The sequence below is a fragment of the Amorphotheca resinae genome (assembly GCF_003019875.1).
Source record: "Amorphotheca resinae ATCC 22711 unplaced genomic scaffold M430scaffold_14, whole genome shotgun sequence".
NCBI classification, from domain to species: domain Eukaryota; kingdom Fungi; phylum Ascomycota; class Leotiomycetes; order Helotiales; family Amorphothecaceae; genus Amorphotheca; species Amorphotheca resinae.
Genome location: NW_020194484.1, coordinates 799,879 through 821,689, shown reverse-complemented (window position 1 = coordinate 821,689; position 21,811 = coordinate 799,879). Strand labels below are relative to the sequence as shown.

The window sequence follows — 21,811 nt, the reverse complement described above, 5'->3', positions numbered from 1 at the left end:
ACATCAAGTCGCGATCGTTCCTCAGTAAGAAAAGACAAGACCTATCACGGGCCCAATGATAACAGACCAGAATTACCTAGTAGGAGATGATCCGGTCCGCAAACTGGCTTGGGTTTAGACGTACCTATCGTCCAGATAGAACTTCTCCTTTCCTTCGCTGTTAATGTACTTAACTTTAATCACAAGAAAGCATATAGTACAAGCTAGGTAGCATTAAGGTAAAATTGGCATACCTTAATAACCTCGTCTCTGTCGTTCGTTCTCGTCCACAAAGACGCCATTAACCCGCCATCTTGAAATCTTTCTCGCTAGTATTGATCGACAGACAGACTTTCTCCCCTCCCGCCACCCCTTCTTCCGCTTCTTCGCTATATATATAATTCTCATGAAACACAGTACAGAAACGGCAAGCAGCATCCTCTCCTTGTCACAATCCTGTTTGAGAATAGCTACATATACGTCAATGGCCCAGGTTGACGATGATGATTGACTAAACTAAAGGAGGAAGTGAGCGAGGTTCGCAAAGATGAATGAATGAGTGGAGAGTCAAATTGCAGAGTTGTGCAGATGTCAAGGGCTTTTAGAAAAAGCTAGTAAATCTATCTCGAAAGTTTCCATGGAGGGTATGACCAATGTCCAGGGTAGGTAATCTGGCTGATGAAAGAAGAAGGGCGTAGTTCTTGATGCGAAAATTCGATACACCAAGCAAAGTCAACGATTATAGTAATGTAAGGCGAATAGATGTAAACAAGTAAACTACTAAGCCCTACAAAGAGGATTTTGGCATCATAGGGCTTGAGATTCTCCTGATAAAGAGGGGGATGTGGTGTAAGACAAGGAATCTTCTAGGATCGTAAAACTATGATCTTTTGGTCTTATAGTGAGCGTAGTGTTAGAACTTACCTAACACGCTGTGTAATAGAATATAGAGGATAGTTAAGATGGAGAGACTAATTAAGAGTGCAAAGCAGAAGCAAAGCTCGAACGGTGAGGAAGAGGACAAGAAACAGGGAAGAAAGTTCAAGAAGTCGACGGTTGTGACTGAATAACGGATGTTCTATAAGGCAGGTTTCTAGCCTCAGTTCTGTTAATATTAATCCTAGCCTCAGCAGCAGTATATACGACAATTCAACTAAACATTGCAGAGATAAAATCCGAACTCAAGATCTCCTCATACTTTCTCTGCAGCCTTCTGCAAAGTACCGGCACCAATAAATAGTAGTTTTCTAGCATAGCTCCTCAGAAGCGCTTTCACGCCTGCAGCAGTTTGGCCACGCCGTTGTAGATTCACAGCGCCAGCGATGGCCGCAAAGTATACCAGGTACCTGAGGAAGGTCTTGGTTCTCTTCTTCCTCAGTCCTTTGCGAGTATACGAGATGTTCCAATCACTCCATGTAGGGAACATGCAGCGGAGACCAAACCAGATTTGGGTATATCTGAAAAGAAAACATGATTAGTACCGTGGCCATTCCATCAACGCAGGGAACTTACGGGTATACGGTAGAGTTCCAACCCTCTTCGGTCTTATACCAGCTACCGCATCCACCAGTACTCCAAACCCGCTTCTTGAGCGCAGTTTGGGTGTCCCGTGCCCACTCAATCTCTGCCTCCTTTTTAATCTCGGTCAGCTCAACATCTCCTTGGAGAATAGGCTTGATGAACTTCAGGCTTAGGTTTATCATGTTCTCCGAGGCGAGAATCACGGATGAATGACCTGTGGCGGTATTGGGACCAAATATGGTGAAGAAGTTGGGAAATCCATCCATGGCCATGCCCATGTACATCTGGGGACCTCCACGCTCGTCAAAGACATCGTGCAGCTTCTGACCGTCTCGGCCAGTGATATCAAGCGGATGGAGCCACCCAGTGGTTTCGAACCCATTCGCTAAGATTATTACGTCGGCGGGTATGGTCACTTCGTTGGTAGGGACGGTGCTGGTGCTTTCCTTAATGTCAGGATATGTGCGGCCAGGACCGAGGGTTACGGTATGTTCTCCTATACTTGTGAGAGGGAGCGTGGTAAGTTCGATATTAGAATCGTTGAGACCGGGGAACCAGCTGGCGTCAAAAATTCTCCTCTTGCATCCGACGCCATAGTTCGGCGTCAAGATCTCGTGGTACTTCTTGGGGACTGTTTTTCGCATATGTTGTAGAAGCTCATCTTCATACTTCTTGCGTTCCTTCTTGTGGTACTCGTCGGATCCGAACAATCGCCAGTCGTATTCTGCCACCAAGAACACAGATGTGCGGATGGCTAAATTGAAACCAGGGATGTTCTTGTTGAGCCATGGGACCCACTTCCCCCAAGCCTCTTCCCCAAGTGGGGGCTCTATTCGGGGAACCACCCAAGGAGGTGATCGCATAAGTTGAGTTACGGACTTAGCGCCGTATTCTTTAGTCAATCGAGGGACAAATTGGGCAGCAGAACATCCAGTCCCCACGACTATAACGTCCTTGCCCTTCAAGTCTACATCGTATCTCCACCTGGCAGAGTGGAATATTTGACCGGCAAATTTCTCCTTCCCTGGGATGTTCTCAGGCCACACCTTTGGCTCCACCAATCCGCCGACGGCGCTCACAACGATTTTTGCCCTCACGACTTCTTCGTACACATAGACGGATTCCGCGCCTTGCTCCTTGATCTTTTGAGCCCTGTCGTGTTCGCTGAGATCTCCAGCGCCAGATACCAAATGTTGTAAAGTCACCTCCCAAACCTTCTCTGATTCGATCCAACGGCATCCTCTGACATCGGTGTTGAGTTGTATCTTGTCGACTATTTCGTACTGATCACAGACATCTTGCAGATATCTGACGATTTCTGGACCCTCGGGGTGAAAGGTGCTCCACTTTGGATTCCGGCAGAAGGAGAAGCTGTAGAAGACAGCCGGCCTGTGATTTGCATGGGTTAGGATGAGTTCTAATTGGTGAGTGCAGAACCAAGGTCATGATTTAGATAAATCTCTCAATCTTTGATGTGCATTCAATGAAGGCTTTGGGTTTTGTAGAGGGAATAAATGAGTTGGATCAAAACGCTTACACATCACAAGCAACCCCTGGATACCGATTAATCCACCATGTGCCTCCAATGCCTGACTGTCTTTCGAAGATGCGAAATTGGTCAAAACCTAGAACCTCTTTCAAACGACAGCCCATAGCAATACCGGACTCGCCGGCACCAATGATCAAAACCGGATAGTAGGAAAAGCTGTCGGCATCATAGCCGTTGTTCTTGCGGATCGTCGTGCCGTACACCGGCCGTTCACCTAGGAACGGAGACATTCTGGGGTATTAGTTGGAGTTGTTTTGGATGGAAACGAGTAGAGTTGAAAGCGAAAGCAAAGCTGAGTATGATGAATGTCTTGCTGGCATCTAGCTGCGGGAGCCAGGCCTGGCTTTAACCGTGATAGATGTTGCGTTGCCCCGGAGGACTGCCTTCGATCTGGCGGGTTGCAGCGAATGAGCATCTTGGAATAGCCATCCATCTATGGGGGAAGGCCGAGATACGAGGGTATTCAACAAACACGTGGCTCCGGATTTGTATGTGACCGAGACCCCGCTTCCCCAGCCCGGGGAAATGTGTGGGGGAGGTACATGTGACCTGCCGCTTTGGAGGCCTTGTCTCTAAGGTATGAACTTCAGCCACACCTACGAGCCACCTAGGTTAGAGTTAGTGTTGTACCTGAGGTACCTTGCCTTACCTCGCGGGCAGGGTCTCGAAAACTCTCTGGAGTATATACCTTCCTATACTTTATTGCAATCTTCCTCATTCCCCTCGCTCCTCAGCCCTCAGCCTCCTCATTAGGCCGTTATGCGACGCAAAGCGGTTACTTGTCTCACGAAACGCTCAACTCGACGCTTCTGCTCCTCCCCCGCTCATTTCCGGTCGCTCTCCCAAGTTGAAACAATTCCTGGCCCAATTGACACCATAGACATCAACGAGTTCCGCAAGAAAGCCTTCACTCCCGAGACCCCTTTACTCATAAAGAGAGAAAGCTCTGGCGGATTCCCGGCCGCCTTATCACCGAGCTCCTCAATTCCCGCCGCAGTCAAATGGTTTACGTTCGAAGACTTTGACAATGCCAACGAATCATCCAATCCGCAGCAGACTCTCGTTCCTTCGCAGTATCTACACACCTTTCAAGATACGATTCTACCATACGAGTTGACCTATGACTTAGCCGAAGATCCCACGAAGCCTCATGGGCAGGCTGGCGGAAGCAAAGATCTCAAAGGAATGCTCTCTCAATTACTCCAAAACCCGTCTGCCGGATCATTCCACAGATTCAATGCTCCTCTATCCCTCTTTTTACAAGCTTGCAGAACCAACGCTGGCGCCTCGCCGTTACTTCGATTATACATAGCGCAAGCACAGATCACGGATCTACCAAAACAACTACAAGAGGATTTGCCAACTCCAAGATTGGTAAGGGAGGCTGGAAAAGGAGATATATATGATGCCAATATCTGGATTGGCATCCCACCGACCTACACTCCTTTACACCGAGATCCAAATCCTAATCTATTTGTGCAACTGGCAAGTAGCAAACAAGTACGGCTATATAGACCCTCTGTAGGGGCGGGCATATTCCGGCATGTTCAACGGTCAATTGGGCAATCGGGTCAGACTAACCTGAGAGGGGAGGAAATGATGGAAGGCCCTGAGCGCGATGCCCTCGACGAGGCTGTATGGGGTGATTCGGCAATACAAGATGGCTTCGAAGCAATAGTAAATCCTGACGAGGCTTTGTTCATCCCCAAAGGATGGTGGCATAGCATAAAAAGTATCGGGACGGATGTCACTGCATCAGTGAATTGGTGGTTCAGGTGAGGACATGGATTCTTTGTACAGAAGATAAGTATGCATTGATTGATACCCTTGTCATTTGTTGTGAACCATCCAGATCTCTCTACTCCGTAGAGAAGCAAGTAGATAGTTCCTCTGGGTTGGAATGTTTTTAAGCTAGCCTACCTGCCTGAAGTGTGTTCATGTATGTTCAAAGACTGAGGTGTGACATGCGTGCCCTATATATCCACTCAATGCTTTCGTCCGGGACTGCCACTTCTTAGAAATAGCGAATTGATGTATGTAAGGTAAGGTACGTCCCGTCTTCCATTCACTTGGAGGGGTTAAATACTTATGCCTCAGGCACACAAACGTAAACAAATGCCCCTCGCTAGCTGACCTATCAGCGTCTATATTCTCCCACCTTTACTCTGGACACGCCCAGTCACTCTACACACGCCCCAGCACTCTGTACATGCCACATTACTCTGTGCACGCCCCCAAGATGCTGCGTCTACGCCGGCGAAAGAGCGCTGTGCTGAGGAAACTGGCGACTCGCAAGGCTTCAACAGAAAGCATCAACGGTATCAAATCTCCGAACCCCTTCGACGATAGCAAGTCTCCGAGTCTCTCTACCGACCTCCCACAACCTCAATACCCACCGCCTCCTACGCGTCCACCACCGCCTCCTCCAGTGCCTTCATCTCCGTCTCCTGGCAGTACCCAGCCGCCGCCCCGTTCAGCTTTTTTCGACCTCACAGTCTACATTCGCACAATCGCGGTTAAGGTAGCAAAACATACCCCTCGGAAAATCCGTCAGTCTAACGAAGACATCGAGCGCGAGATCGAACGCTGCCTATCCCTCCTCAAAGACCGCCGCGAGATCCAGCAATACTGGTTTTCCGACTGGAGCGGCGTCCAACTCGCAGCTGAACCGTCAAGGCTACATCTCCCCGGGTGTGCCCGCGAGCACTGCGTTTGCAGATCAGTTGCAGCCAAGGGCTACTTTGCGCGTTGGCCTTGCGCCGTACCCTGCTCGCGATCTCCGCTGATCTATCCACAACTACGAGAACCCCAGGCCAAGCACGATAGTCTAGTCCGGTCCAGATCGGTCGCCAGGGACCGTCTAGACGCCTATAAGGAGTATCACCAGGAAGTCGATAGGGACGAGCGTTTCCCCCGCCATCGCGTTGGTGTCAGCGATCCAATCGTTCTCTTTTCTTTGGGCTACCGTGATTACATTAAGAGAATGTCTTCCTCGTCTGGAACTCCGGAGTCCTGGATCTCCTCTTTCTGCTCCTTGCTCGGGCATGAATATTTTGCCGAGATCTCGGAGGATTTCATAGAAGATGATTTCAATTTGACGGGCCTGCAGAGCCAGGTAGCTATGTATAAGGAGGCACTTGAGGTAAATTCTAATCCCCGTGTGGGTCATTCGTGTTGCTAATGAGATCCTTCTAGATGATCTTGGATGTTGAACCAGAAGATGATGACGACGAAGACGAAGACGAAGAGGAAGACGAAGGTGATGAATCCATCGAGGGTCAAGAACGCTTAATCCGCAACAGAGCAGCCACGGAGCGAAGACATCACCGCATGGCGTCTGATCTGTCAATCATAGAATCTTCTGCCGAGATGCTCTATGGCCTCATTCACCAACGCTTCATCTGCTCTCGTGCCGGTATCCAGCAAATGTCCGAGAAGTACGAACTAGCTCATTTCGGTGTCTGTCCGCGAACTTTCTGTGATCAGGTCCGCACATTACCAGTCGGATTATCCGATGTCCCAGGCGAAGACACCGTCAAGTTGTTCTGTCCGTCTTGTCTGGATGTCTACGTTCCTCCCAACTCCCGTTTCCAAACCGTTGATGGTGCTTTCTTCGGCCGAACGTTTGGTGCCCTCTTCCTTCTCACCTTCCCTGACTATGATATCAGCAAGAAGGGCGTTGAGACCCTGGCTGGTGCCCACGGTCCTCGGTCTCTACCCCCTCACCTGCAAGATGGGGAGGAGAAGGAGAAGATCAACGGCATGAATGCGCACAACTTAGCTCCCGGTCTTGGCAAAGGAAAGGTCTATGAACCCAAGATCTACGGCTTCAAAGTCTCCGAGCGGGCGAGAAGCGGGCCGAGGATGTCATGGTTAAGACAGCGGCCTGACAACATCCAGGACTTGGATGAAGCTGCCATCTATGCTGCCGAGCACGGCGAGGATAGTGATGAAGATTCCGGACCCAACGGCGCTCCCACCCGACGCAGACAAGCCACCCCCTCTCGATCACGCGTCAGCGGCGGCAGCCCCATGTCTGTAGATGCGAATGGCAACGGCAATACGTATGCCTGAATGTCTCATAGCGAAATCACATTGCAGGCGTTCCCAGGGGGGCATGACTTTTTACGACAGAGGGGATGAATTAGAGATGTGATTTCCGTGTGTTTTAACTGAAAGCAAAACTGCATATTGCGGCGGGGGAAGGTAGTCAATCAGCTGGATCAATCAGATAAGGACAAGATGGGATGATGGGAAAACAAGAAAGATTATCTAGTTTAGGTACTCGAGGGGTACGCTATTCTAGCCATCTTACCAAAATTCAAATTCAATCACTTGCATACCACCAGCATCACGATATGGCACAAGTGGTTGTTCTCTCCAGTTGATAAGGGGTTTGAAGAAGAAGTTGAGATAGGTAGGGGTGGGTGACGTGGAGTGGTTTGGTAGCTGGATATAGGTTATCTAAGGTCCTCTACGCTTTTCTGGTATAGTTTTCGAAAACTCCTCTATCCAGATTCTCACACAAAAAGTCGTTGTAGCGTAAGGGTTTGCTTGAAGTACCTTAGGTAGCGAAAGAAAGAAAAGCGACTTTTTGATCTAGGGGTGCATATCTCAAGTACTGCAGCAGCTTCAGCTACCTAGATAAGGTACCAGAAGAAGATGTGAGGAATATTTGTGTGTGTGTTCATGTAAAACGAATATAACTCTATGCGCTCCGCGATCAATCACAACCCCTAAAAAAGCACGCCTTTCGAAAAAGCAAACAAACCTCCAATCTCCGCGCCCATCATCCCTCATTCATTCATTACGCCCTCCCTCATTCAATCCCGCACCTCTTCTTCCCCAGCCCACCACCCCTCTACTTCGCCTCCAGCGCCGCTTGCCTCGCAGCCTTCATCTCCTTGATCTTCTTGAACAAGCTCAAATCCAACAACACCCTCTCGCCCATCCACGTCGCTCTCTGCGTATGATCGCGCTCCTCCTCTTCATGCTCGCCCGTCACCGGATCCACCGTGTTCGGATGCACAAGCACGCTGAGCGGACCCCGGTGGATCACGAGCCAGGGGATAAAAGCTCCGAATTGGGCGGGCGTGAACAGGTTCACTTCGAACATGGCGATTGGGTGCGGCCCTACGGGCTCTTCCCAGAATTTGTAGATGCGGAGTTCGGGGACTGCGGGGGGTGTTAGGAGGAAGTGGGGGGGGATTTGCAAAAAGGGGGGGGGGGAAGATGGGAGACTTACATTCTCTCCGGATTCTTTCCCATAGCTCGCGTGCGAATTGCAGCTGTGTGGGGTTTTTCTGGAAATAATAGATGTGGATATCACTATGTGTTCTGAGATCAGCCTCCTCCTCCTCCATCTCTTTAGATTCATTTCTAATGCAATCCAATTGGTCTTTTCTTTTCTTTTCCCTCCTGTCTGTCTGTCTGCCTACCAGGAAATCCTCCTCTAGAAACAATAAAAAGAAAAGGAAAGGGTGTAGAAAGAGAAGGTGAAAAAAAGAAAACTCACAATGCACCCCGCCGTCCATTATCCAGCGGGTCTATAAAGCGCTCGTAGGCCGGGCTCAGCACGCCCGTCTGGGGGTTGACATAGGATTTCCCGTCCTCGGCTTTCTCGTCGGGCAGCGGTGGCAGGTTCTCGTACCCTTCTAGAGGGGAGGGATATGTATATGCGGATGGATCCATGTTCTCTCTTTGCTTTTTGCAGAGCCGATCTGATCCGATTCGATCAGGAAGTGCAATTCGCTGGGTGATAATAAAGAGACGCTTTCGTTTCGGGATGTTCGAAGTACAGGAATTGAGTGGGACGGCTCCTAGAGGTGCGTGGTAGAAGGAATCGTGGCAAGGCTGGAGGGCAGTACGGTTCTTGGTGTTTTGTTATATAGGTAGGTAGATGAGGCCAACGATGAGGTCAGAGACGATGATGTCGCGCGGGGCCTCGTGGCGAGGCTGAGAGCTGGATATTTATACGACTTCCAAACCTGGAATCCCAGGCGCCAAAGGCGGGGTGCTGGATGGCGCGATGATTGTGATTGTGTAAGCTTTCAAGTAAGCTTTCCGGGGTGTTTTGAAATCACTGGTGAAATGACATTATTGGTCCCTGGAATTATATACGCTACACATCTTTCGGCCTTGGGACATGATGTCTGTTGGAGTACTATCAATCTGGGTTTTCCATGTCAAATTCTGTTATGGCGGACTTAGAGAAAGAAATGGCTTCTTCCTTGGCTCGCTGTGCCTCTTTCTTCACCTGCTTTTGACGTCTAATCCTTTTCACGCCTCCTGATCTCTCCATAATCAGATCCTGTGTAGCATCAGGCTTCTTGTTTATTACCAGTTCCCTCTTCCAACCTAACCTAGCCTTGAAGTCGGCTTATGCGAGATCCTGGTTCGACAGTCAAAGCACCCTACATACTGCAATTCGCCCTTTCTCATGTTTTGAAGAGTCGATAGCTTGGTTTGAAAGGCCTCACGTTAGGATACCATCGAGCGTAAGCACATCACAAGGAGCTAAAAGTCACCGTCCAAGATTCCTGGTCGGGCACAAGCAGGAGCAGAAATCAGGGACCTATGGCCTCTGCTTGGCCAGAAGTACGGAGAACACAAGAATAAACATGAGTATGGGATTGTCTCTTATCAAAAAGACGCAAAGGTCTTCATTGCCGAAGCTGCGACCCTGCAACACGAGTAAGATGACTCTTGGCAGAGTACTTGGGCTCGATCTAGGCATTCTTTTTGACTCTGAGTGACCATGGGAGAGAGGATCGCCAAAGCTTCGAAAGTGCCACTCTGGGGACAAGATGGGATGGATTGTTTCCATAAAGAGCGGTCCACTGATGGACAGTGTCACGACGGGAGGGAGAGTGAAAAGGAAATAGAAGCCTAGAAAAGAGATCAGAGATAGATACCAAAACCTATTAGAGCTGCGTGAGCTCCGTGAAGACTTCATAGAGTTGTTAGATTGGGAACGCAGATTGAAGGACGAGAAAAAATTGTGTCGCGAGATTTCGGTTTTGATCCTCGATAGCTCCCAAAGTACGCTAAACCTAATTCATATTAGGTCCAGCCTGTGGCATAATTACAGCTATTCAGGGGGAATAAATACAGCACTATTATTGATAATATTACTGTAATCACATCTTCATATCAACGAGTTCTGAACAATGTCTTGACAACACCACGACATTGTCAAATCCATACAGCAGCGCTCGGCTCTACGCGTCTGGAGGACCCGGAATATCAAGACGGCACGATGAGCCCTACGAAGTATCCGCCAGTCAGCTGCTTAAACTATCTGCTGGAGAAGGGGTAAGCTTCTCTAGTAATGCAAGGCCGTGGCGGAGGCTGCATACTATTCGATACAAGTCTGACGAAGCTCACCCAGCCCCAGAATCATGGATGAGCGGTCAAGCAACAAAAGGCGAAGCCAACGTTACCTCGAGATGTCCAATGCATCTCTCTCTCGCGTTGTCCAATAACATCAGTGAAGGGCCCGGAGAGATCTTCCTACTGAAGGCCAGATCTCTAAGGCTCTTTCTAGGTAGGCTGCAGGCGTTTTCCCAAGGCAGCTTTTCCCGCACGCAATGCGCTTCTGTTTCCGCAGCAAGGAACCCAATAGAGAGTTCGAACAGCATGAGCGTGCTCGGGATGGTGGTGCTCGTACGGGGTCCAATCAGAATGAGTTCAAGCAGATACTATGGAGCAGGGGAGACACGGGTAAGGAGAAACTCTCACATTCGCACACTTCCGCACTATCACAATCATTTCCCCGCCAGGACGCTTCTGGGCCTGGTCAGGACTTAGGGGGGCGAGATTGGCCAACCGATGGGCAGCAAGACGGAGGATTCGAGTGGTCCATCCCGCGCAGATCTCCAGGAGGATGTTGGAGTACCATCCACTGGGTTGCCGCCAATCCACCCACTTCTTGCAGCGTATCAAAAGTCAGCGTCTAATAAGGTTGGGCCGCAGACTGAGCGACCGCTTTCAGGGGGGCTCACAGGGCTGAGGAACCGGCCTGTGCTACCGCGCTCCCTGCATGGTGTTGCTGCGGTTGATACTCGCATGCCTGCGCCAACCTGCTTGGCCATGATAAGGCTTACGCCATGAGTCCGGTCTTCATCTCTAATGCTTTGCATTGTTTCGGGAGCACCGAAACAAGGCAGTCGACTTAGTCTACCGAGAGATATGATCCCCAGTGTCAAAAGCCACCCCGCATCGTACGACTCAACCGGTCAACTTACTTCTGATCTGGAGAATGAGCCACACAAGATATGAAAAGACGCCTCTGTCTCCTGTCTCTTCCGTCTCGCCTTCGTCTTCAATCTGGGTTTCTCTATTTATTCTCAAGTAATCCTCGCTTCCTTCTGCCCCGGGCCTTTCTGTGCTTCACCAATTTCGTTGTGCTACGCTCTTCTGCTCAGGCTCTTTAGCCATGCCTAAAAAGTCAAGTCCATATTTTCCTATCTTGATGCCGGCAAACCTAGCCGCATCTCATACAAATACATTCGGCGGAGAGGGGACTAGAGCGTATAAGAGACCACGAACGAGTCGACCCAAAGGTAAGAATGCTCTGGCTTCTTCGCTATCGAATACTGAATTAGGATTGAAAAAGTTAGGTCGGGATGTATTACTTGCAAAGTATGCCCTGTCTTCCATTCGTTGCGTGCTGTGCTCGACGCTGACGAATGCAATGTAAAGATTCGACGAGTAAAATGTGGTGAGGAGAAGCCATATTGTCTTCGGTGCCAAAAGTTTGGACGAACTTGCGATGGCTACGCGGCCCTTCCGTCAAGACGAGGGCCTGTGGTAGCCCCAATACAACCTCGAACTCCATCCCTAAGCTTATACAGCCCGAGTAGTTCTATCCATGGCACAGAAGACGAAAGCCGGTACTTCCAAGCTTTCGTTGAATTTTCAGCACGCGAGTTACCTGGCTACTTTGATGCCGACTTCTGGAGCAGAGTTGTCTTGCAGGAGAGTCATGCTGTTGCCTCTATACGCCACGCGGTCATTGCTATTGGAGCGCTCAACAGGGGCTTAGAAAAGGCGTCAAGGTCTCTAATAAAAGCCAACGTTATACAAGATATTGACAAGAGGCACCATGAGCACGCAGTTCTCCATCACCTCAAGGCTGTTCAATCTCTGAACCGGTATCTTTCGATGTCTCGCCCGCCGCAACTGAGGGTCGCACTTATAAGTTGCCTCCTTTTCATCTGTTTCGAGACCCTCCTTGGAAGTTACGCGTCTGGTATCCAACAGACATACGGTGGACTTAAAATCTTACGAAGTTACTTCGCTGGAAGGCCTGGCTCAAAACCTCGGATACCTCAACGAAACCTACCTCAACGATTCCTACCAGATGCTAAATCCAGATCAGGGCAGGTCAGCAAAGCTCTGCAGACTAGGCAGGGCTGCGACAATATATATAAGGCAAGAGTTATCGCTTTGCATGTCGAACAATATCTTGAAGTCGAGAATAATCCGCGCCTGGATGGAGAAAAGAGAGGAGCAGACTGTGTAGAACAAGTCGCTGTTCCTCTTGCCGCTTTGACAGGAACTGACTATAGCAAGGAGCAGCAGCAAATGATGATGTCGGCTCCTACTAATGATCATACACTTGAGTCCTCCAGTGCATCAGCAGACCAATTCGTGCAGACCGCTGCAGAGAATTCTATTGTTGGAAATACTACCTTCGGAATACCAGCCGCTGTTCGAAAATCATCGTCCATCTTGTCAAAGTCCACAGTTTCGACACCCGGGGCCCACTCATTCCCGGAATCACCAAGGCACCCCTCGTCCATATCCCCATCCCAAGCGCCATTTGCTAGTATTAAACGTCCACTGGAATCGATTCCGGTACCTCCCATCCTCCATCACGATTTAGATCTAGAAGAAAGCCTCATCCAGACACTTGTCAGACTCGAAGGCAACAGTATATTCTTTGGAATGCCTCCCGGGATACCCCCCTTGGTCTGGGATGTCCACAGAGTTTACCATCTCCCCATACCTTCCTCGTTTCCGGACTTCTCCTCGGCGCAGCGTAGTTGGGATTTTCTCATGGATCGAGCTTTGAAATTCTACAGGCGTACATTTTTCAACAAGACATACGCGCCTACCAGGAGTGACCCACCAGCCAAAATCGCAAGCCAATTCGCATCCTTTATGCGACAACTCTCGGCATTCGAGAAGGCCTTTCGTCCTTTTCTTAGCAAAGCCATCGAGGCGGACGGCACAATTTGCAATCCCGCGGCTCTTGTCATATCACTGTATCAAAAATGCACTCTGATTACTCTCGCTACCGTATGCAATGCCTCCGAGATGGTTTACGATTCCTTCTTCTCAGAATTCCAATACATAACGCGCACATGCTCTCGTCTGGCAAGATCCCAACGCAACTCAGGGATTCCAAAGGACGCTAGGTTTACTTTCGAGGTCGGGCTGGTCCCCCCTTTACACGTAACGGCAACAAAATGTCGTGATCCAACGATCCGACGCGAAGCTATTGAATTGCTCCTTGCGACTCCGCGGCAGGAAGGGATGTGGGATGGCGTCTTGAGCGGCATGATCGGGGAGTGGATCGCTTCATGCGAAGAAGAGGGGCTTTCTCCTCCGCCTCTTGGCTCATCACAACAACCAAGCGTGCACGTTCCACCTAGGGAGTATGAAGCAGCAGACGACAAGGGATTCAGCTCCCCGGGGGGCTCACATCTTGGCGACGAGATCAAAATTTCAGGGGGGTGGGAGAATGGGAAAAGGATGTCCAAGCTGGTAATTGACGCTGTCGGAGGGGACTTCACGGAATATGCATCTGATGAACCTGATTGTACTGTGGAAGGATCAGGGATAATCCCAAGTCAAGCAGAGGGAAGAAGAGAAAGACCAGTCTTGAGGAGTGGTTGGACGGTACCTGAGAAGAACCGAGTCCAGTTAATGGTTGTGGACTTTCACATCCCGGAACGGTTCATCAAGGTTAAGTGTCAGGGGGTGCTGGTAAGTGATGATGGTACGAGGAAGGAGAGAGAGAAGGTTATATATTGGTAGAATATAGGGTTTTTGACGTACGGTTCGGTAGAGATGAAGGACGTAGTCGGAAAGCATTAGAAGATGTTCTGATCTGATGAGGGAAGGTCGTGAACATTGCCTATTTGGACAGTCGGAAGCGGGTCATAGATGGTTGGATACCTACTATATCTAGATTGATACTAGACCTAGGAAAAGCGTGATTAATTCCACGGGGTATAAATGACGGTACGAAACCACAACAATGGTTGTCTCATTGCAGATCTATCTGAGCGCGTCGGGTGTACGATATCACTTCTCTATTCGAGCCAAGTAGCCAGCCATATGAACTCTTTTACTCTCTTACCTACCTACCTAGGCATCCAAGCCAGACTCCTTGAAAATAGGACCTATTTCCCTCCCTCCATCCCTCCCTCCCTCCCCGCCATCCACCCGCCATTCCCCGCCCAACTCACAAATCCCACCTAACCACATACCCAAAAACAGTCCTCCTCAACTCCTCATCCCCCCTATCCTCCTCAAACATAACCTTGTCCATCTTCTCCTCCAGCACCTTTTCCACCTTGAACCCGGCCTCTTTGACGCCCTCGAAGAAAGCCATATCTTTATCCAATAACCACGGTCTATACGGCGTGAAGAACACTAACGCTTGCGCGTCCACGGTGCGCGCCATCGTTTTCTTGATCGTCTCGATCAACTTGCCATGCTCCGAGTGATTAAACAGTAAATCCGCCAAGATCAACACCTCGAACCCCCTTTGTCCCTCCTCTCCCTCTCCCTCTCCCAAATGCACCAACAACGATTGCACATCCGCACCCCAGCAATACCCCTCCGCCACGACCCTGCCCTTCGCCACCTCCTCCAAAAGCTCCTCACACGCGCCGATATTCCGCCAGAGGTTCTGCACCAGATCCGCATCCGGATAATCCGACACGACGACCTTCCTTGCGCCCAGCACGCCGCTCACCAGACTCGGCAGGCCCGCGCCAGCCCCAAGCTCCAGCACCGTGCGGTCGCGCACCAGGGCTGGCTGCTGCTCGAGATAGCGCGCGATGAGCCGCCCGCCGTTCCATAGGTGGTGCGCCCATAAAGGATTGTGCCCGACGAGGTGGAGCGTGAGCGTGCGTCCGCTGAGGAGCGTGTAGGTCTCGGTGGTGGGTGGGGGGGTCGGTGGGTAGTAGTCGGCGGGCTCGGTGAAGAGATCGAGTGTCTCGATGTCATCATCGCCTTCTTCTTCTTCTTCTTTTTCTTCTTGTTGTTGCTTTTTGGCTTCTTCTACCTGGGGCCCGGGATGGGGGGCGGCGTGCGACATGGTGGATTAGGGGGGTGGGTCACGTGGGCGGGGTGGGATTCTGGCGGGGTGGTCAGCCTTTTTTTTTTTTTTTTGGCCCTGTGATTGGGATTTGCGTGTTTGCTGAAAGAAGACGCGGAATAATCGCGAGCAGAGGAAGAAACGATGATCTGATGTAGGAGAAGAGAGATTCCTGCTATCTATCTATCCCCAGTGCCACTGCACCTGAAAAGAGACAGACGGGATGAAAAACCACCAAGAACCTTGTAATGAATGGTTGAAAAAGAAACACCTACAGTCAAAACGAACAAACATGCACTTGCATGACTACCCTAATCAATCAAGCAAGTATTCCTCGCCATCTCCGTCACATAAGGTAGGTTAGGTATCCAGAAATCAAAATCCCAAATTCAAGAACGCATCGCAGAATAGTTGTTGGGAAAGCTTTTACATACATTGTCCTGTGCGTGACCGAGATGCTGCTGACCGTTACTATCAAGTTTTCGCTTTCCTTTCCACTCTCCATCTCCATTCTCGGAAATCTTCTTGCGTGCCTGGAAAGCGGGGCACATATCCTGGTTATTCTGTAATACGCAATTTGAGATAATAATAGATAATAATATAATAACAACCGTAATTCTGTAATCCGTCATCGTGGCCTGAGTTAAGGCCTGAGATGTAAGGTAGGTAGGCCAGCCACGCGGACTCGTTTATGCCCGTCTGCCGTGCCACCCGTGACGTGGGACCTCGGCAGCTTATGTAACCAAGAGAGATTAGATAATGGGGTCTGTTTCGGGTTAGCGCCTTCTTGCTGGATCTGTACCTGCGCTGCGATGACCAGGGAGGGGGAATTGATATTGACATCTTCTGCTGTTGATTCTGCTATTTCTTCTGACATTGATCCTGATCTGATCTTGATCCCGATGTTCGAATCTCTCGCTCTCTCTCCCTGTTCGCGCATACATATCAATTCTTGCCCATAACGCCCATCGACAGGGTGCGGGTAGGGAGGAGCCCTTCTGCGGGATCCATGAATCCGGCCTATGGAAACTTGCTCACGATCGTCCCTCTCTTTTCTGCCCTCCCGCCAAGTTGCCAACTGAAGAATTACGACCCTGACGATTGATCCCACCTCTCCAGAACAGAACACCACAATCCTCAGTCGACTCTGCGCCCGTGTGCACCCAGGGCCGCTGCGACGCTGCAAATCTCCTTCACTTTCAAAGTGCAGACCCCGCCACGAGCAATCTGGTACGTCGTCGTTGCGCGACCCCTCGGCCCCGGTCAAAAAAAGCCCCCCCATCACGTCGACAGTCTTGGTTCCTTGAGATACGGGTCTATGGCTTACCTCAGGCTCTCTCGCTGACCTTACGCACCTCGCTGACCTCCCAACTTAACCAGCGCAAATCTGCTCTTCTTCTCAATTGTCTCTCCCACAGTCCACTCCCGCCGTCTCCCTCGATTCCTACCGCCCACACCCCCCCCCGAGGCTGAATGCCCTGGGCGCCCAATTATCAGCCCGCGATTGATCAACGCCCGTCAAACTAGAACGGCTCTAGAAACACCCACGCTGTCTTCCTCCCGCGCAGACACGCAGAGATCTTTGCCTGATCCGCTCATCCTCTCCTGCACAGCTCCGGCTCGCGACCGCTGCGCATGCGGGCGGCGATCCGAGACGAAAAGGCAAAGCCCGATCAGCTTCCCGAAGAGCGCGGAGGCTATTTGGACTTCGTCAGAAGGTGAACGTCTCCGTTTGCAAACCACCGTTACAGCGGCCTGCGTGCTCTTCACGGCGGCCTGCTGATCCGCACAATCATGCCCATTATCAATGGCGTGAAGATGGCCTGGTACGTTTGCTTCTGCCTTCCCCGTGTCGCAAAGCCCGGTCGAGACGGGGACTTGAACCTGTCCCTCTTGCCCCTCTGCTGGCTTGACCCTCGCCCATATCTATCGGACTACACCCTACACAGCTCGTGCTCGATCAAGAGAACACATCCGCAAGCGCTCTTGCTAATCAAATCTCTTCTGTCCCAGTGAGCCATGCATACGAGGCCATCGATCCACGAAATGCAACCATGCCAACGAGAGACTTATGGTTCCTGTGAGGAAGCCGGGCAGGCCGCTCAGTGCGTGCCCTCACCCCCGAGATCAGGCGTGTGGGTGTGGTGGTGTCACTGCTGCCATTCCAAGGAAACATACATGTCATTGTGGAGGCGATACATCAGTTCCAGTCCCGACCCCGATAGAACTTGTCCCACGAGACGGGAATGGGTCCTTGGCTGAAGCGTCTTCTCCTACTAGAGGCCCATCCAAGATCCAGAAGGCATCTGCCCGGCCACAGTCTAACAGGAAGCTGTCTTTCGATCCGGCCAATTTCGAGAGGATGGACATGAACAGCGTCAACATAGTGCCATTTGAACAACGACCTTCCGGCGTGGTGCCAATTCCCTTTCCTAGCGGATACGCGATCAGTGGCACCCCGCAAGAGTATGGATTCATACCCCAGTATGCGAACGTGCAACCACATTATGGCCATCTGCCAATGCAGGCCCCTCCACACATACCCTCGCCGAATGGCAGGATGAATGGTATAACTAATGGCGCCCATCAGAAGGGACTTGGGCATGTGGCAGCAGAGATTTCTATGGGCATGCCCATGGAATTGAAGAATGGCGGGCTGGGTTACAGGGAAAATGGCACCTCGTGCTGCCCGCCGCCAAGTTCAACGAAGGTTACAAATGGGGAAACGAGCGACACGAGCAACGGAAGCAACGAGAGCTCGTGTTGTACACCAAAACAATCAAGTCACAGCCATAACTCGTCTAGTGCGAGCTCAATATCTGAACCTCAAGAACCCAACGGAAGCTGCTGCTCGTCCAATGCCGTGCCGGAAATGGTCAAACCCGAATCGGCATCAAACCAGGGTACTCCGTTAAACATGACGCCCCAGATGGGCCACCAAATACTTCCAGAAAACGGAATGCCCTTTAACCCAGCTCTATATCCTCAGTATCCACCTCACCCTACTGTCTTCACTTACCCTCCAACTTATGGCTCGTTCCAAAACCCTCTTCAACCGTCGGCATGGCGGCAAGGTGTGCGCGCCGTCAGCTACGCAGCTCCTCAATTCCAGAATTCCATGGCTTCGGGTGCCGTACCCTTCGTTACACCTGTCATCCCAGAAACAAACGACACCATTCATACGTGTAGTTGTGGCGATACATGCCAATGTATCGGTTGTGCGGCCCATCCTTATAACGATGCAACACAAGACTACGTCCGCTCCGCTTGGTCCTCTATGGCACCAGAGCGGCGGACAAGTGAACTTTACACCAACGGACAATACTCCAATGGGAATGGGAACGGGAATGGGAATGTGGCGGCTGACGGGTCCCATGGAGTGGAAACTGTCCCCTCTCCAACGGCGAGCACCGCATCCGGCAACGGCGAAGAGCAGAGTCTCTCGGCGTCGGATTTCTTTTTCGTCAACTACCCCTTCTCCCCCGATGGGTGCGGAGGTGATACGCAGAGCTGTCCCTGCGGCGATGATTGTCAATGTCTCGGCTGCACGATACATCGGCAGCCGCCAAGTATGCCATGTGGTGGTGAAAAGGAGATTTGCCCTTGTGGAGATGATTGTGAGTGTATTGGGTGCGAGATACACAAAGGCCGTGTTGGTCTTACGGTTGCATGAGATGTGGGTTATTGGATGGATGGTCTTGCATTGCATTGGCGCGAGGTCGGCAGGCAGCTCGGGGCCGGCAAGTGATCAAAAGGATCGTTGTTTTGGGGGAATACCGGGTATATAGATATGGGCTTTTTTTTGTTTTGTTTTGTTGGGCTTGGGATGATTGATACCCCTCCATTTTACCTTGCGCATTGGGCCTGGCTGCTCGGATGCGGCACGGGTCGCGTTCGTAGACATAATGCAATGTGTTTCGAACAGACAGATGGAATGATAAGAAAGAAGTACGTGAGTGAGAACAATGAAGCGGGGATCGCGGAAGCACCAACCAATGACTGGGGAGAACTCATCAACAGAAGACAGACAGCCAGTCAAAAGGAAAACGCGCACTCCGGAAAAGAAAAGAAAATGTGTGTTGTCAAGGCAAAGAAATCATTTACCCCAATAACAAACAGATTGCAAGAAAAAACCAAGACAAGACAATAATCCGCACAGATGGAACTTTAAAGGCAGTTTTTTCGCCATCGGTTCTAACTTCTAATCAGCTCCCCCCTAAAAGGTGGGGTACCCCGCACTCCAAGAACCGACACCCGCCCGCGTATCTATCATTGATACATTGATAAAAGGGACCTTGGAATCTCGATCTACCTATCCGCTGATCTGATAAAGTCGGCATTATTTCACCAACCTCTGGTTCTTCTTCAGCTGTTTTTTGGTCCACTTATCACTTCTTCAACCCCAGACTCAACTCAAACAAAAGAAACAAAGAAAAGAGAGATGACTCCCAAACTTCCCTTCCAGGTAAGACTATTATTTGAAATAATATATATTCCTCATGACCCCGAAATCATAAAAAAACAAACTTGATCGATCTCAAAAGCAGTCAAGCCAACAATATATAATAGCTCAAGAACCCGGGCTTGTTCAAGGATAAGTCGTATGTGGATGGAGAGTGGGTGGAAGCTAGATCTGGGAAGAGGTTTGATGTTATTGGTAGGTTTTGTTTTTGTTTTTGGGTTAAGAGAGATATCGAAAGCTATTCTCTTCAAAAGGCAGATACTAACATCCCCCAGATCCCGGCAGTGGTCAAGTCTGGGCCAGCGCACCCGACAACGACGCCTCCGACGTGGACCACGCCGTGCTCAGCGCCCACTCCGCCTTCCAGCACTACAAAAAAGTGACACCACGCACGCGGGCACAATGGCTTCTAAAATGGGACGCGCTGATCCGCGAGAACAAGGAGGATCTGGCGCACATCGTGACGTACGAGACGGGTAAGCCGCTGGCTGAGGCGCGCGCCGAGCTCGATTACGCGCTGGGCTTTACGTGGTGGTTTGCTGGAGAGGCGGAGCGCATCGTGGGCACGGTGCAGCAGCCATCGGCGGCTGGGAGGAGGGTGTTTACGGTTAAGCAGCCCATCGGTGTAGCGGCCGCGCTGGTCCCGTGGAATTTCCCCGTTGCGTGAGTATTTATAATGAGTTGTGCGAAGAAAATATGGGGGAGGCGATGACAACGTACGTTGGCTGATGTGTTTTTCCCTTCTAGGATGGTGTTAAGGAAAGCAGGCGCGGCGCTGGCGGCGGGCTGTTGTATGATTGTCAAGCCGTCGCCGGAAACGCCTCTCTCGGTGCTGGCGGTAGCTGAGCTGGCGACGCAGGCGGGCATCCCGAAAGGTGTGTTCAGTGTGTTGACGACGAGTTTGGAGAATACGCCGCCGTTGAGCGAGGCTCTCTGTCGCCATCCGCTCATTAAGAAGGTTACATTTACGGGATCGGTGAGTAATTGTCGTTGATGGAATGAAAGAAAGAGCGCCGCTCCTGACTTTGACAGACCCGGGTTGGGAAATTGGTTGCCAAGTTATGCTCGGATGGGCTTAAGAAAGTGACTCTTGAGCTGGGAGGGAATTGCCCTTTTCTGATCTTTGATGATGCGGATTTGAACCAGGCTGCTGATGGTATGATCCTCTTCTCTCTCTCTCTCTGGCGATAATCATGGCTCAATGCTTACCTCTTCACAGCGCTCATGGCACTCAAATGGCGGCACGCAGGCCAAGCATGCATCACCGCCAACCGGGTCTACGTCCAAAGCAGCATCTACGACCAATTCGCCTTACTTCTAAAAGAGAAGACCTCCAAACTCGTCGTCGGCCACGGCGCCGACCAGAACACGACCATGGGTCCCGTCACGACTCCTCAGGGTATCACCAAGGCGCTCAACCAAGTCGAGGACGCTCGCAAGCACGGAGGCCAGATCGTGCTCGGCGGCGGCAAGGTCCCTGGGAAGACCGGCTATTTCTTCGAGCCGACCATTATTGTAGGCGCGAAGAAGGAGATGCTTATCACTCAGGAGGAAACTTTCGCCCCGGTGCTCGCGCTGTATTCTTTTGACACTGAGGAGGAGGCTGTTGAAGCTGCTAATAACACGAGCGTGAGTTTTCGCCCCTCTCCCCCCCAACCCCCCTTCTGGATGAAAAACCAGCTAATAGAAAATCCTCAATCTAGATGGGTCTAGCATCCTACTACTTCACAAAAAACATCGATCGCTCCTGGCGTCTGCTCGAAAACCTCGAAGCCGGCATGATCGGTATGAACACAGGTAATTCATCCGCTGCCGAGTCGCCATTCGGCGGCATCAAGGAGTCTGGCTATGGCAAGGAGTCCGGGAAGGATGTGGCGGTTGCGGAATATTTGATCACGAAGACTGGTACGTTGGCTTTGGAGGGTCATTATTGAGTGTGTGGTCGGTTTGGGGGGGGGGGGGG

At 50.8% G+C, this 21,811-nt stretch overlaps 9 protein-coding genes across 9 annotated transcripts; 5 read left to right on the top strand and 4 right to left on the bottom strand.

Moving 5' to 3' along the window:
- Nucleotides 1–1,171: 1,171 nt before the first annotated feature.
- Nucleotides 1,172–3,279, bottom strand: M430DRAFT_110544 (hypothetical protein; the record flags this gene model as incomplete). The annotated part of the gene is made up of 3 exons (XM_024861369.1): nucleotides 1,172–1,436; nucleotides 1,492–2,889; nucleotides 3,038–3,279. The coding sequence occupies 3 exons, from the start codon at nucleotides 3,277–3,279 to the stop codon at nucleotides 1,172–1,174; spliced, it is 1,905 nt and encodes a 634-aa protein (XP_024716803.1).
- A 529-nt stretch (nucleotides 3,280–3,808) lies between these two features.
- On the top strand, nucleotides 3,809–4,828 carry M430DRAFT_23296 (hypothetical protein; the record flags this gene model as incomplete). The annotated part of the gene is made up of 1 exon (XM_024864873.1): nucleotides 3,809–4,828. The coding sequence occupies one exon, from the start codon at nucleotides 3,809–3,811 to the stop codon at nucleotides 4,826–4,828; it is 1,020 nt and encodes a 339-aa protein (XP_024716802.1).
- A 1,204-nt stretch (nucleotides 4,829–6,032) lies between these two features.
- M430DRAFT_110542 (hypothetical protein) lies at nucleotides 6,033–7,123 on the top strand (the record flags this gene model as incomplete). The annotated part of the gene is made up of 2 exons (XM_024861368.1): nucleotides 6,033–6,191; nucleotides 6,245–7,123. The coding sequence occupies 2 exons, from the start codon at nucleotides 6,033–6,035 to the stop codon at nucleotides 7,121–7,123; spliced, it is 1,038 nt and encodes a 345-aa protein (XP_024716801.1).
- A 787-nt stretch (nucleotides 7,124–7,910) lies between these two features.
- M430DRAFT_148332 (hypothetical protein) lies at nucleotides 7,911–8,988 on the bottom strand (the record flags this gene model as incomplete). The annotated part of the gene is made up of 3 exons (XM_024863116.1): nucleotides 8,565–8,988; nucleotides 8,295–8,377; nucleotides 7,911–8,224 (listed from the first exon to the last, which is right to left on the bottom strand). Exons 1-3 carry the CDS (start codon nucleotides 8,738–8,740, stop codon nucleotides 7,911–7,913), a joined length of 573 nt encoding a protein of 190 aa, XP_024716800.1. The 5' UTR covers nucleotides 8,741–8,988.
- A 494-nt stretch (nucleotides 8,989–9,482) lies between these two features.
- Nucleotides 9,483–10,165, bottom strand: M430DRAFT_193540 (hypothetical protein). The gene has a single exon (XM_024864056.1). It carries the CDS (start codon nucleotides 10,002–10,004, stop codon nucleotides 9,624–9,626), a length of 381 nt encoding a protein of 126 aa, XP_024716799.1. The 5' UTR covers nucleotides 10,005–10,165; the 3' UTR covers nucleotides 9,483–9,623.
- Nucleotides 10,166–10,307: 142 nt separating this feature from the next.
- On the top strand, nucleotides 10,308–14,095 carry M430DRAFT_54419 (hypothetical protein; the record flags this gene model as incomplete). Its single annotated transcript, XM_024868466.1, has 3 exons — nucleotides 10,308–10,327; nucleotides 10,859–10,883; nucleotides 11,753–14,095. 3 exons carry the CDS (start codon nucleotides 10,308–10,310, stop codon nucleotides 14,093–14,095), a joined length of 2,388 nt encoding a protein of 795 aa, XP_024716798.1.
- Nucleotides 14,096–14,525: 430 nt separating this feature from the next.
- Nucleotides 14,526–15,848, bottom strand: M430DRAFT_62142 (hypothetical protein; the record flags this gene model as incomplete). The annotated part of the gene is made up of 2 exons (XM_024868966.1): nucleotides 15,821–15,848; nucleotides 14,526–15,426 (listed from the first exon to the last, which is right to left on the bottom strand). The coding sequence occupies exon 2, from the start codon at nucleotides 15,384–15,386 to the stop codon at nucleotides 14,526–14,528; it is 861 nt and encodes a 286-aa protein (XP_024716797.1). The 5' UTR covers nucleotides 15,387–15,426; nucleotides 15,821–15,848.
- A 1,332-nt stretch (nucleotides 15,849–17,180) lies between these two features.
- Nucleotides 17,181–19,059, top strand: M430DRAFT_23291 (hypothetical protein; the record flags this gene model as incomplete). Its single annotated transcript, XM_024864872.1, has 2 exons — nucleotides 17,181–17,212; nucleotides 17,400–19,059. 2 exons carry the CDS (start codon nucleotides 17,181–17,183, stop codon nucleotides 19,057–19,059), a joined length of 1,692 nt encoding a protein of 563 aa, XP_024716796.1.
- Nucleotides 19,060–19,518: 459 nt separating this feature from the next.
- M430DRAFT_45953 (hypothetical protein) lies at nucleotides 19,519–21,782 on the top strand (the record flags this gene model as incomplete). The annotated part of the gene is made up of 7 exons (XM_024867809.1): nucleotides 19,519–19,851; nucleotides 19,956–20,043; nucleotides 20,124–20,511; nucleotides 20,596–20,824; nucleotides 20,881–21,004; nucleotides 21,068–21,477; nucleotides 21,552–21,782. Exons 1-7 carry the CDS (start codon nucleotides 19,828–19,830, stop codon nucleotides 21,780–21,782), a joined length of 1,494 nt encoding a protein of 497 aa, XP_024716795.1. The 5' UTR covers nucleotides 19,519–19,827.
- Between the last annotated feature and the right edge of the window lie 29 nt (nucleotides 21,783–21,811).